The sequence below is a fragment of the Myxocyprinus asiaticus genome, chromosome 24 (assembly GCF_019703515.2).
Source record: "Myxocyprinus asiaticus isolate MX2 ecotype Aquarium Trade chromosome 24, UBuf_Myxa_2, whole genome shotgun sequence".
Classification (NCBI taxonomy): domain Eukaryota; kingdom Metazoa; phylum Chordata; class Actinopteri; order Cypriniformes; family Catostomidae; genus Myxocyprinus; species Myxocyprinus asiaticus.
This window is the reverse complement of record NC_059367.1, coordinates 33157331-33171460: the sequence shown is the minus strand read 5'-3', so window position 1 is coordinate 33171460 and position 14130 is coordinate 33157331. Positions and strand designations below refer to the sequence as shown.

At 39.0% G+C, this 14130-nt stretch overlaps 1 protein-coding gene across 1 annotated transcript in view; it reads right to left on the bottom strand.

Annotated features, from left to right (window-relative positions):
• Positions 1-454: 454 nt before the first annotated feature.
• Positions 455-14130, bottom strand: part of LOC127414634 (membrane-associated guanylate kinase, WW and PDZ domain-containing protein 3-like) — a 171909-nt gene continuing 158233 nt past the window's right edge. Inside the window, exons 14-17 of the mRNA XM_051652813.1 lie at positions 11339-11403; positions 10615-10761; positions 9589-9727; positions 455-6184 (exon numbers count right to left, since the gene is read on the bottom strand). Coding sequence (XP_051508773.1) covers positions 5382-6184; positions 9589-9727; positions 10615-10761; positions 11339-11403 — 1154 coding nt within the window. The 3' untranslated portion in view covers positions 455-5381. The remainder of the gene's footprint in view (positions 6185-9588; positions 9728-10614; positions 10762-11338; positions 11404-14130) is intronic.

Below are 14130 nucleotides of genomic sequence, written 5' to 3'. Positions count from 1 at the left end.
GAAGTCTCCCTGAGCTGGTCATACTTTGCATTACAGAATTCATAACAGTGCAATAGTACATTTTCACAATTTATGTGTAATTATTTTATGGTTTCAGAAGAACTGTCAAATGCTTGTACTTTTTTATATATATAATTTTGAAAACAGCAACTTTGTTGATCTTCATTTTTTTTTAATCAACATTAAAATTACTTTAAAATCTATTATCAGTGCATTTGAAAATCATATTTTACTTTCTTTATTTTAAATACTAACAGTTTTCAAGTAATGTTGTTGCCATATTCTTTTTGTTATATTCTTGATATGAAGTACTGTTTAATATGCTTTTGCTGTCATCTACTGCTCAGGGCAGAAATTACATCTGGAGCACTGCAAACACACACACACACACACACACACACACACACACACACACACACACACAATAAACACTCAAGACCACAATTCATTTTAGATAGATACATGTATGTTTATTACAACTCTTATATAATATGTTAACTGTATTTGGGTTACAATGGATTATAACAATATAATCATAATAGAAACATACTATTATATGTATATATTTCATTATAATAATATATTTATATCAATTTACAATTATTACATATGACCATAGACATTAGTATGGACATAAAGACAACCTCAAACTCTGAAACTGACACTTCAGATTGAACAGGTAATAAATATTGAGGCGTAGGACTCATTCGTGAAAGCTTATGTGGCATTGGCTCATCCTCTGAACATTATGACATGTTTAAAGATGCTCTCATTCTATTCCAGTGTGTGGACCGCCTACACAGGAATGACTTGAACATACTGATCCCAGACCTGCTGGGTGTGTGCCAGGTATAATGCTGTCCCAATTATCTGCTGTGGTTTAAAATGGGAACATCTTATGCATAGTTTAAATGTGCACATGGATTCTGCTAAAGAGTATGATACACATAATGAAATATTTGGGTGATAATATGGTTTGATGGCAAATTTGGAAATAAAAATAACATTTTAATACTCAGCAAAAACAAAATGAATAGAAACTAATTGATAAACAGTAGGCACAGATATTAGGTTACATGCTAATTATTCATCAGTATATCAAGCTACAGTTAACAAGGGCTCATTATAGTCAAGCTCTCTCTCACACTTTTACTGACAAGCTTTTCGCCAATAAAAGCAAAGAGATTGACTAAAGAGTACATTTAACTAAAGAGGCTTTGAGGCTTGGCACAGTGCCATTCAATTTTGCAAACTCCAACTTTTCAGTACAAATGTTGTAGTCCTTTTGGTTGATGTTGTCAAAACTGTCAAGAGCAGCTAGAGGACCGTTTTATAAAGCTTGTCCTTGTCCTTTCTAGAAATCGATGAATTATTGTTCATTACTCATATTGGACACATTAGAATGTTGATATGAGGTTAAAAAAGGGTGAAGTCTCATTTAAAGGGAAAGTTCTCCCAAAAAGTAATTTACTAATACTCATGATGTTCCAAACCCCCCAATGACTTTCTTTCTTCCATGGAATACAAAAGGAAAGTTTAGGCGGAATGCTTCAGTCACCATTTACTTTCATTGCATCTCTTTTCCATAATGAAAGTGAATGGTGATTGAGGCTAACATACTTCCTAAAATCACCTTTTCTTTTCCATGTAAGAGAGAAGGTCATACAAGTTTGAAGATGAGTAAATGATGACAGAATTTTTATTTTTGGGTGAACTATCCCTTTAAGGTTGTCACAATTATTGTTTCTGAAATTCACATACAGGTATATCATATGTTCTCTTTGCAGCAGAGTTAATCTTTGTATTTCGATCTGTACCACAGACTCCTCAGTGGTTCAACGGTATTTACTGTTTTATGTATACTCTATTTGATAGTTGCAGGAAGTGTGTTATGGCATACAGCCATGTCAAAAGGAAAATGTAAGAAAATATTATTACATGGCATTTTTGACTGCTCTAAATTTTAGGTTTCTGAGGTCACAGAGGCCAAGGTCAGTAGACAGGAGGAGTCTTCTGTTATCAAGGCAACAATAAGGGTCACTTTGAGGGTGTCATGTAGGGGGCATACTCTAAACACTGGCCTGTTCAGGATGTTTTAATGTTTACAGTTTATATAGTTGCTCCCTGAGATGTCAGAGACCCAAAGGACACAAAAAGAAAGATAATTTCTTGTACAATGTACAAATGCATAAAAAGTAAAGCAAACATACAATAATAACAGTTTAGAAGGTTTTCCCAGGAGGGTGACAAATAAATGGCCTCCTTAAAGTATAAGTTTACATATACACACACCATTTACAATAATTTACAATGCTACATTAAGTAATCAGGCAGTTTAGCAGAGATCAGGGTATTTTTCAAAGGGTAAAAGCACAACAGGTTTTGCACATTTTTCACTCTTTTAAAACTTGAAATCATGGGTAAAGCTTCGGCATACGAGTATTCAATGTTTGCTCTGTAGCTAATGAAATGTAATCCGACAGCACACAGTCTTTCCCTGTTGTATATGGAGCTGCACTAAAACAAGAGCTGGACTCAAGTCACTGTGAAAGATAAAGAGGATATTTGGCCCTTCAGATGTTAGTTTGTAGCAAACCAAGTCAACATACTGTACAAACAGTCTGACCCAGAAATAAAAGACAAATGCATTCATGCTTAATGAAGAACAAGGAGAACGAGAGAGATGAAGTCATGAGAAAGCAAATTGGAGTGGGAGCTTTCAAAACTGTTCATATGTGCTGTATGTTTAAAATATGTTAACTAGGATGGAGTTTTCTTCCTATAAGAAAATACTTATAAAATTATATATGCAAATAAGAGTAATTAGATGACACTGGCATTTTAAATAAAAACATTAAGGCTTTCACAAACAAGAGTGCTAGCAAAGTATTTCTAGCAACTCAGTCCACTGTCGGCCATCTTTGGAACGCTCTTGGGAGGCTATTTCCAGTCATGCCAGTGCAGCTCCTATCTACTTGAATTGAGAAAGACCAAAATCTCAAAAAACGGTTGGTCAAGATTACAATCTAAGAACATATTTGTTTGTGCAAAATGTGCCACCTGCTGCTAGAGTGTTGTTGTAGGTGGTTGTCAGGGTGTTGCTATATGGTTGCTATGATGTTCTGAGTGGTTCTTAGTGCATTGATAGGCAGTTGTTAGGTTGTTCTGGGGTGCGTTTCCCATACAACGACGTAACTCACTGCTTAACCACCATAGTACAATGCATCATTTGAGAAATTAACTAGCTAGTCACAACTGTTTCCCGAAACCACAGTAACTATGTTGCACATCCATCGTTCGACCCACATTGGTTCAGCAACCAGTGTTGGGTGTAATCCAATTACAAAGTAATTAGTTACTGTAATCAAATTACTTTTTTGGAAAAAAGAGTAATGTAATGCTTTATATTTTAAATTCTTTAAATCAGATTACAGTTACTGACTTTAAATTAATTTCATTACTTTTAAGTATGTTATGGCGTTATACTTATTTCTAATATATTATGTATGTAGAATACATGAATTGTAGCCCCGTAACGAATCATTGCCAAGGAGAAATGTGAGGTGCTGAGGGTATGACTTGTGTGTAACAATGAACAAGGAAGAAATATAGAAATTATTTTGAATTTGTTGAGTGGAAAAGTGTTTTAGAAAGTAAGTAATTTAAAATTTAAAATTTATTTTCTCCCCTTTTCTCTGCAATTTGGAATACCCAATTCCCAATGTGCTCTAAGTCCTCATTGTGGCATAGTGACTCGCCTCAATCCGGGTGGCGGAGGACGAATTTCAGTTGCCTCCGCGTCTGAGACCGTCAATTTGCACATCTTATCACGTGGCTTGTTGAGCGCGTTACCGCGGAGACGTAGCACGTGTGGAGGCCCACGCTATTCTCCACAGCATCCACGCACAACTCACCACGCACCCCACCGAGAGAGAGAACCACACATTATAGCGACCACAAGGAGGTTACCCCATGTGACTCTACCCTCCCTAGCAACCGGGCCAATTTGGTTGATTAGGAGACCTGGCTGGAGTCACTCAGCATGCCCTGGATTCGAACTCGTGACTCCAGGTGTGGTAGTCAGCGTCAGTACTCACTGAGCTACCCAGGCCTCCACTTTAGAAAGTAAATTAAGAGGAAAGTACTTAATAATGTGATTACTGTTTCACTGAAGGAATTAGTAATGTAATCTGATTACAATTTAAGAGAAATAATTAGTCATTTGTAGTGGATTACATTTTTAAGTAACCTACCCAACACTGTTAACAACATAGAGCTGTTGGGATGGCATTACGCAGGAGTGGAGTAATAACTTCCAGAATAACAAATGATAAAAGCTAATTTACACATACACCTGACACAGAACAATGGACACAGAACTTTAACATGGACACAGAAGCCGTGTTCTCCAACAAAACCATGTGTTAAAGCACTTTCTCTGAACAACCTTTAATCCCTTAAACGGCTGCATTTGCGTTTGCATGACATTCCAGAATGCCGCTTTCTGCAAAACCCAGGAATAATTCATATTCTTAAATTCATGTAAACATGATCAAAGTCATGACAGAATGAAAGATATATATGTAATAAAAGACATAGTAGCCTCAGCGAAGTCTAATGATATCCACATAGCAAACTAACAAGGAACTATGCTTCAAACCACAGCTAAAGAGCTGTAGTTCCAACCACACAACTTTGCAACCTATGTGAATGTTTGTTGTAACTATGGTTGCAGGAAACACCAAATCATTGAACTATGTTGGTAACGATGGAATTTGCGACCATAGTTGGCTAACGATGCTTTTGGGAAACACACCCCTGGCTCAAGTCAAAACAGCCCACCACTAAGTGTCTATGATATTCTGATCCCTAGGTTTGTCTAGGTTTCCTCCTTCAAAGCCAATAGAATTTTGCTTAGAATCCCTCTTGGCAAGATTGGTTAAACACTGAAGTATAATACTTCGGTTTAGGGGTTTGTTCAAATCCTTAACCATAAGTATTAGCAATACTAATAGTGATAATTGCCTTAGCAAACACCCCTAATTAATAAATAAATTTTCTGTTCCTCTACATCTTCCTATCACTTTCCTTAACAATTGTGTCCTTTCAACCTCTCTACTGAGATGGTGTGAGGTGGGTTTTAGCCAGGGGCCTGGAAATGGGGGCCCAAGGGCCTTTTGTTTGTTTTTTGAGTTATGCCATTCATTTAAATATACAGAGAGACCAGAGATACTGGCTGCAGAAATACTACCATCAGATACACTGGCTCTTGACTCTGCATAGTCAGACGGCACTGACGTGAGGAAAGCAAACAGTGACTGATTGAATTCAGGGTCCCCTTTTGGCCCCTCAGAGGAAGGGGCAGATATGGGTTTGCTAGGTCAAAGTGGGCAAGGCCGAATATGTGTCGGTAGGACGTGTATGCCTGAAAAAGGTTGACACTTATGGAGACTCATTTCCACCTCATTTTCTTGTTCTCTATCTCTCTTTAATTCATCTGGAATCCCTGCTTCAGTTTTTTGGTTCAGCTCCCACTCAAGTGCTTCCTTATTTGCCTTGCTCTCATTTTTTCTTTCTTCCTCTCTGTTGCTCTCTAGAGTGTGTGATCTATTCTCCTCCCTCTCCCATTCTTTTTCTCTCCCTCTCTTCCATTCTTGTTCTATTTCACTCTCCCCCTCCTCCTCTTCCTCCCATTGCATTTTAGGCTCTGGAAGTCTCTGGTTATTGATTGGTTGAGTATTCTTGCTCTTCTCATTACCCATCTCTCCATCACTCTTACTCCTCACCTGTCTCACCCTCTTTTCGCTCTTGCTCCATCTCACCTTGTTCTCGCCCTTCTCTCTACAGCTTCTCCTTCCTCTCCCTTCTCTTTCAACCCTTGCCTCCTCATTTTCATCACCATGTCCTCTTAGTGTGTTTCTGGGCAAGCTCTGTGACCCTCGACTCCTCCAGTTGTATTTCGACTTTTGCCCCCTGCTCTGACTGCTGTCCTCATGACTGTCAGAACTCTCCCAGTCTCCTCCGTCACTTTCACACTCCCTCTTTTCTCTCCATCCTCTCTTGGTCTTCCCTGGTTTTGGAACGGTGGATGTGGCATCCTGTTGGGCCCGACGATGGCTTACTGCAGCCAAACGCGACTGCAGGGCCTTGGGTGAGGAGGTGATGGCTGTGATGTAATCACGGTCTGAGAGTAAAAGTGTGTGGAAGAGAGACAGATAGAGGTGAGATAAAGGGAAAGGAGCAAAAATCATTATTTATTCACCTGCATGTCATTTGAAAACCATATATGGTGTTATTTTTCAGTGGGTAAAAAACAGAAAATGTTTGATGAATTTTTGGAGCTTGACAGATGTGGTCAACACAGTACAAAAATGTGTTTTCTTAATGATTATTTTGCATTATTTTCCAGTAAAAAAAACCTAAACATCCTTAAAAGGATAGTTCACCCAAAAATGAAAATTCTTTCATCATTTACTCAATCTCATGCCATCCCAGATGTGTACTGTTAATGAGAGAATGGCTCAAGTTACTGCTGCGAGGTGAGATGTTTCTTTTATTGAAAGATGTGGCAGTACCAACTGTATTCCACCCTTCAGTAATGCTGGTAAGTAGACCATTTATTTCTAATCTTTCATTTATCAGTGTGTTTGTAATAAACAGTAAGCCATTGTTTATCGCTAATTAGAAGTCTGCAACCCAACCTGGTCCCAATGGGACCCGAGAACCTGTAGGGTTTCGGGCCGGGTTCGGGTCAGTTTTTCAAGTAGGACTTTGGGTTTGGGTTTTTAATAAATGAAAAAAATGAACAGGCTTACCGAACTTGTTCTGTGCTCTCACTCACAGCACGCGTGAATAGATGAGTTACAGGCCTCTCACACTCTGTTTTTGCGTGCATCTCCACTGTTCATAATCTCATCAATGTTTTTCTATGTAAACATATGCTGGATGAATCTCTTTGACTGTTGCATCACGTCTCGCTGTTTCTTCAGCATCTCGCAGAGGACTGGCACATTTTTAGACACTGTGCCAAGTTAAAAAGAACTTCAAGTCTCAAAAATGCATGTCATTTGTTGCGCTGTGTCTAGATTGTTTTTAGTGCAGGTGTCACAAAGATTCAACATTCTGAACAAGTTCAGGCTGCAAAGAGGAGACTGTTACAGTGTTTAACATTGTTCCAGATTGTTCTGTATCAAGAAAAGTTGATAAACGGTCTGCTCTAGTGTACTGAGGGGCTGCCGTGCCTTGTTAAAACTGTGTGTGTTTACAGTTACAACACTGTTACGAATGTTGCCTACGATGCTAACATAAAATACAACCTATTGCAACAGTACTTGCTAGGAGAAGGAATGATAAAGACAGTGATCGATTTCGGGTTTGGGCTTAAAATCACTGCTGATTATTAAATCAATACATAAACAGATAAAGAATATTTGTTTGAGTTGAATAATTGTATTATGTGTGAAGAAAGCAGAGTGAATTTAAAAATATTATGTAGTAATATACTAATATATTTTACGATGCAATGATGTTAGCTAATCAGAACGGTGGACATTTACTTTCAAGTTTTAAAGGAAAAGCAGCCTAAAACCGAGTGTTTCTCTGTTTTAGGCTGAATGAGGGTCAGAATGAGCATGGAAAATTATCATGTTTTACAAATATTTGGCCATTTTGTTTGTGCAAAAAACTTTTATAACATTAAAAACTATCCTCAAGGAACATAATGTTTTTTTTAAGCATTTCATAACATTGTTACTAAGACTTAAGTGCTTTTGTTGCAGATTTCAGAAGACAAGACAAGACTTTTGTGGGAGAATAAGTAGTTAGTTTCCAACTAAAATAGAAATTTGTTCTTTGTCCAGCCAGTTATGGTGTACAGATATAAGCAACCAATCTCAACCAGTTTTCTTGGATAAAGTACTATAAATGTTTCACTCAGATCTTTTGTCATCCTCTTTATCGAGGACTTTGAGGTCATTTTGAATGTGCTGTGTGCATCACATTTAAAGCTTAGGCTGACTCATTAAAACTAAAAGCCAAGGAGCTTTGAAATGCAAAGGAAGCTGTTTGAAATGCTAATGATGAACCACTTAATTCTATGAAATCACTCTAAATAAAAAAAGTTAAAGGGGCATACAAAGATTCCAAATCCAAATCTGCTCATCTTCATAATTAGAACAGATCAAATAACCAAAAATTAGGGCTTTCAAAGGTAACATGTTAATGTTTGAGACGAATCAAATATGTTTAATGCTGTAAAATTAAGTAAATGCTTTTAAAACTGGCTGGAATAGTCAGAATAATAGTCTTTGACAATCCAGTAGCTAAACTTTAATTTCTTGGTAAAATGACCTTAAAAAATGTTTAACAGAAGTAATGTCATTCACAGTCTTTATGTGGCAGAATTTAACTGCAAAATCTAAGCCTTAAAAATAATATAATTAAATAATTAAAATAAATAAATAATTCATTAAACTAGACTGCAATTTAATTAGCTTCATCTGCAGTTACCAACAAACCTCTTTTTAAACCCATTGTCATACTGCATTACAAAAAAGTTGACATCACAGTGACTCTTGAAGAGGAACAGTGTGTAATCAACATATAACAGGGGAGACCGGCATACACAGTCAAAGATGTTCAGACGACAGAGAAATATGAGAGAGATGTAGAGAAACAGTAAAATGGAGAACTAACAGGAACAGCTACCAACCGCGTATTTTCTGTCCTTCCAATCACATAGAAACACGGTTCGCCCAGCTTGGAGTTGGTCATACAGAGAGAGAGACTGGAGAGCTCCACTGAAGGAGGAGAAGGAGAAAGAGAGAGAGAGGGAAGGCCGACAGAATGAAAACAAGAGAGAGGAGAGGAGTAAAGGGAGGTGAAAAAGTTTCCCTCATTGAAGTTTAGAGGAAAGAGTTGATGATGAAAGTGAAATGGAAAAAGGTACAAAAGAATTAAAGTTAACAAAAGATCAAAGGAAGATTAAAAACAAATAAATCAAAGAGATAAAAATAAAGGATGAAGGGCAAACCAAATGAGATTAACCAAAATTGAAAGTAAATGAGTTGAAATGAGTGTAAACAATTTTTAAATAAAAGATAATAATGAAAGGAGTTTAATGAATTTGAAAAATATGAAGCCAAAGAGAATAAAAAAAGGAAAAGTTCAAATAAGAAAGCAGAGAACAGTTGTTAGTAAGCTAATAGAGAAAGAGCAATATAGTAAATTTCCATAAGCAGCCAAAGACTGATGTATAATGACTGCCGACAGATATAGTTTCTGTATAAAATTGATATTATAAATGTATAGTTCTGATGACTATGTTTGAAGCCACAAATACACTTACATCTTTCACCACATATCAACTAACTGGTTTCTATATATAACATTTTTAAGTCTACTTATCAACAAATTACCTTGACTACTGAACTATATTACATGGTACTGGCTTATTGCTTTTGTATGGAAGGATGTTCTGTGATTTGAAATCTGTACTGCGACTGCATTAGCTATTTGAAAACAATCATCCCATGTTTTAGATGATGTATAATTGTGGTGCTACATCTGGCTTCTGACCTGCAGTCTTACCGTAATCAGGGACGTATCCATTGCCTCTTTTGAACACAAGGTGTATCCTGCTTCCTCCAGTCCTGATTTGCTCCACAGCCTGACTGTGAGTCATTCCTGTTGTACTGTCCCCATCAATCTCCATCAACTGATCACTCACCTACAACATTCACAATCACTGCATGAATGTGTTATAGACATGATATTTACAGAGAATACATAAGAACATTTATAAAATACAATATGTTTTAGATTAGATAACAGGATATACTGTAAGTGTCGTTAACGCTCAAATGCATCGTGTCCAGTAAAATATCTTTAAAAGCAATTTTTATTCATTCAGAGTTTGATGTTACTGTTTTCATAATAATAATAATTGAATACAGTATATTATATAAAGTCTACATACTGTGTACATGTAGATGACATGAAATACTTTTAGGAAGTTGACATGTCTTGCATTGTCGCATGCTATACTCCATGTAAAACTATTTTAAACAGCATTTTGCTAATTTGTTGTTAATTATTATTCATGCAGGTTTTATAAACATATTTTCAGAAGCAATATGATAGGTGTGGGTGAGAAACAGATCAATATTAAAGTCCTTTCTTACTATAAATTATCCTCCCTTCTCAATAGGTGGCGATATGCACAAAAAATTTGAAATCGCCAAAACCAAAAGAAGAAGACTTTTATTGATCTTTTCTTACCCCCACCTATCATATCGCTTCTGAAGACATAGATTTAACCGCTGGAGTCTTATGGATTACTTTTATGCTGCCTTTATATGCTTTTAGGACCTTCAAAGTTCTGGTCACCAGTCCATTGTATGGACCTACAGAGCTGAGATATTTTCTAAACATCTTCATTTGTGTTCCGCAGAAGAAAGAAAGACATACACATCTGGGATGGCATGAGGGTGAGTAAATAATGAGATAATTTTTATTTTCTGGGTGAACTATCCCTTTAATAAACAACTTTTTCTTTGAGGATGTCCCTAAAGCAGGATATTTTTCAGCAATTACATCAGAAAAACACACACACACCTGTATTTTGTGACTGCGTGAGGCCGGTCCTCCCTCCATCAGTCCCAGCACATAGAGGCCCATGTTATATTCACTTCCTCCTCTCAGACTGAAGCCAAATCCTGTGGGACCCCTCTCCAGTTCAACACTGTAGTACCGTGAAGCATCCTGCTCCAAGTGTTTCAAAGACAGAAACAAAAAGAGTAAGAGTCAGATCCAGTTATTACTGTGCTGCACAGCATGGGTAAAAGCATTGCACAGTAATTGTAACACCTGAGACTTTTGCCCTAGTGACCACCAGAGGTCACTAGGAGTTTAGAGATTTTAATTTGTAGTTCTGTGTTTTCCTTGTCTAGTCTTGTGATATCCTGTGTCCCTCATGTTCACGTGTCTTGTTCTCATTGGTTTATTGTCTTGTTAACTTGTTAACAGTTCTGTTCTGTTATTGGTTCCTGTTTAGTAGTCTTGTTATCTTGTTATTAGTTTTGTCTTGTCATTGGTTGTCTTTTTCATGTGTTTCCCTTGTCAGTGTATTTAAGCCCTCTTGTTTGCATTAGTCCCTTGTTGAGTATTGTTGGTTGTAACTCTGTTTCTTTGTCTAGTCAAATCAAGCCAAGTTGTTTATGTTTGTTTTGTTTATTAGCACTGTAAATAAAACTGCACTTGAGTTCACACTTCAGCTACTTTGTCTCTGTCTGTTCCTGTCTTCAGCCTGCCAGAATGTTACAGGAATGTTATTGCTCACCTTTGGTTTTGACCTGTGAGACCTGTTCCTCAAGTCAGGATCATTGTCTGCTCGCTCTGACGAATCTGAGAGAAATAGAGGAGAGGGATTAGAGGAGGAAAAATGAAGTTAGAAAACATGTTTTGTTTAAAGGGGTCATGTCATGAGGAATCACATTTTAATTGGTATTTTGACATATAAGAGGTCATTGTACTATAAAAACATACTGTAAATTTCAGAACTCAAAACTTAATCCCCAAAGCAGTAAAACCATTTATTGAAACCAAACTGCAAAAACGACTCGTTCTCTAATTCCATGACTTCCCTATGTCAGTAGGGGGCCCATTAATTCATGACCACCTCAACAGCAACAACATCAATGCCTACTAAAAATCATTGCACCCTTGGCGCTGGTGCTTCAGTTCATACTCTCAGAGAGAGAGCACGACAGACAGGCTGTCATGCCCCCATCTGCCTCTTCAGCACCAGCTATCATCTGTTCTAGTTCTCCCACATTCTAATCCTGTCATTAAGTCATTATCATCCGCACCTGCTTCCAATCCCATCACAATCAAGGACTCCATATAAACCCTCAGGTTTCAAAACTCTGTGTTTAGTCTCATCTTGGACTTGTACAGACTGCACTACTCATTCCTGTAGTGTTTATTTATATTCTCTCCTTGCCAGTGTTCTTTTCTAATATAGTTATATTACACCTTATATTCTTTTGTGTTATTCATACCTTTTGTGGATTGTTTTTTATCTGTGCTCGGTCTTCATTCAAGTTCCAGCATTTGGGTTCACTCCAGCTCTCTGAGTCATCCTCTCACCTTACAGAAGACTAGACTGGTAACATGGACCCAGCAGGACACAACCCCACTCATTCACCATCATCCCTCGAGGACACTCTGAGGCAGTTACAGAGCTCCTTGGCTGCCTTATTGCACGCACTGCCTGCTGCTTCGCCAAATCCTCCTCCTGCTTCATCTTTCTCTAATCCCCTGACCAGTGGTCCCGGCACCATGACGGGAGATAACAATGATTCAAATGGTTCAAGTGCTTCTGCGGGTTTCTCTCACGCTCTTCCATTTCCTCTTCCTCCCTCTTCATATCAGTCCTGTTCCCTGGCTACACCGGCCAGCTATTCTTGCTCTGCAGAGGAATGTATCGGATTCCTACTGCAATGTTTGTTGGCGCTGGAGATACAGCCTCAATGTTTCCCTACTGAGCATGCAAAGATAGCATACATCATCTCCTTTCTGACAGGATGAGCTTTGCAGTGAGCCTCTACTATCTAAGCAGGGAGGACCTGTCACTCAGTCAGTTGATGCCTTCGCTGCTCACTTCAGGGAAGTCTTAAAGCACCCAGCCAGTGATTCCCACGCTAGCAAGCAGCTGACACGATTAAGACAAGGTGATCAATCTGTTTCTGAGTATGCTACCAAGTTCTGCACGCTTGCTGCTGCCAGCTGCTGCAACGAGGCTGCGCTCATCACCAACTATTGCCAAGGGTTGAACAAGGCTCTACAATTACAGCAGGCCGGGACTGACCACACCGTGGGTCTCAAGCAGCTGATCCAGCTTTCCATTTGGGTGGATCATCGGCTTCAATCATGCCAGCATGATGGGCATCTGCCTGTTAGCTCCAACTCCCAGCCACTTCATCTACCACACAACCATTCATTCGAGCCCACTGGAGAGGAACCTATGCAAATTGTCTCCACTCTTCTGACACTGGCAGAGCAAAGGAGGAGACAGGAGTGCCACCTCTGTTTATATTGTGGAGCTCCCAACTACAACCTCATCGATACTGGGATTGTGCCATTGAGCTACTATCCAGCGCTCCTCTTCCCCGTGGATGGGTGTACCCTCTCTCAATTCCAGAGCAGCAGGCAATGGAAGAGTACATCGAGGCACTTCACCAGGGTTACATTCGTCCATCCACTTCTACTGTGGAATCCAGTTTCTTCTTTGTGGCCAAAAAAGACAGGGGTCTGTGGCCCTGTATAGACTACCGTGCATTAAATGACATCACCGTCAAATTCAATATCCCCTACCACTCGTTCCCACAGCGCTTGAGCTTCTGAGAGGGGCCAACGTATTTTTTGATCCACCTCCACCGCTGCTCCTGGAGGACAGTCCGGCCTACATCGTCCAGACCACTGTGGATTCCCTGGGTTGAAGAGGGAGGTTGGAGTGCCTCGTCAACTGGGAGGGTTACTGTCGGGAAGAGCGGTCATGGGTTCCCCCAAAACGATATCCTCAATCATACTCTCCTTACCACCTTTCATCGTGACCATCCGGACCATCCTGCTCCTTGTGGACGGGGTCGACCTTGACGACGGGTGTTCCGTGTCTCTGGAGTGGCCCGTGGGGGGGGTGGGGGTACTGTCAAGCCCACATTGGCCTCTTCAGCACCAGCTATCATTCATTCTAGTTCTCCCACATTCTAATCCTGTCATTAAGTCGTTATCATTGTTTTTTTTTTATCCGTGATCTGTCTTCATTAAAGCCCCAGCATTTGGGTTTACTCCAGCTCTCCGAGTCATCCTCTTACCTGACACAGGCCTAGTGTTGCCTACTAACCATTCCTGAACACCAAATGGGACCCATCTGGACTATTTTGAATTATTTTTGTATATAAACATGTACTAGACAGATGTCTTGGACTGTTGTAATGTATCTCGGGCTGCTTTTAAAAGACGCAGTGTCAAGTTACAACTCTGAAAAGGAGACCCTATTCTGTTTCATTCAGCTGCTGCCGCTTGTTGTTTTAACAAACGCTTCATGGATGCATTCTCACCCTCATCTAC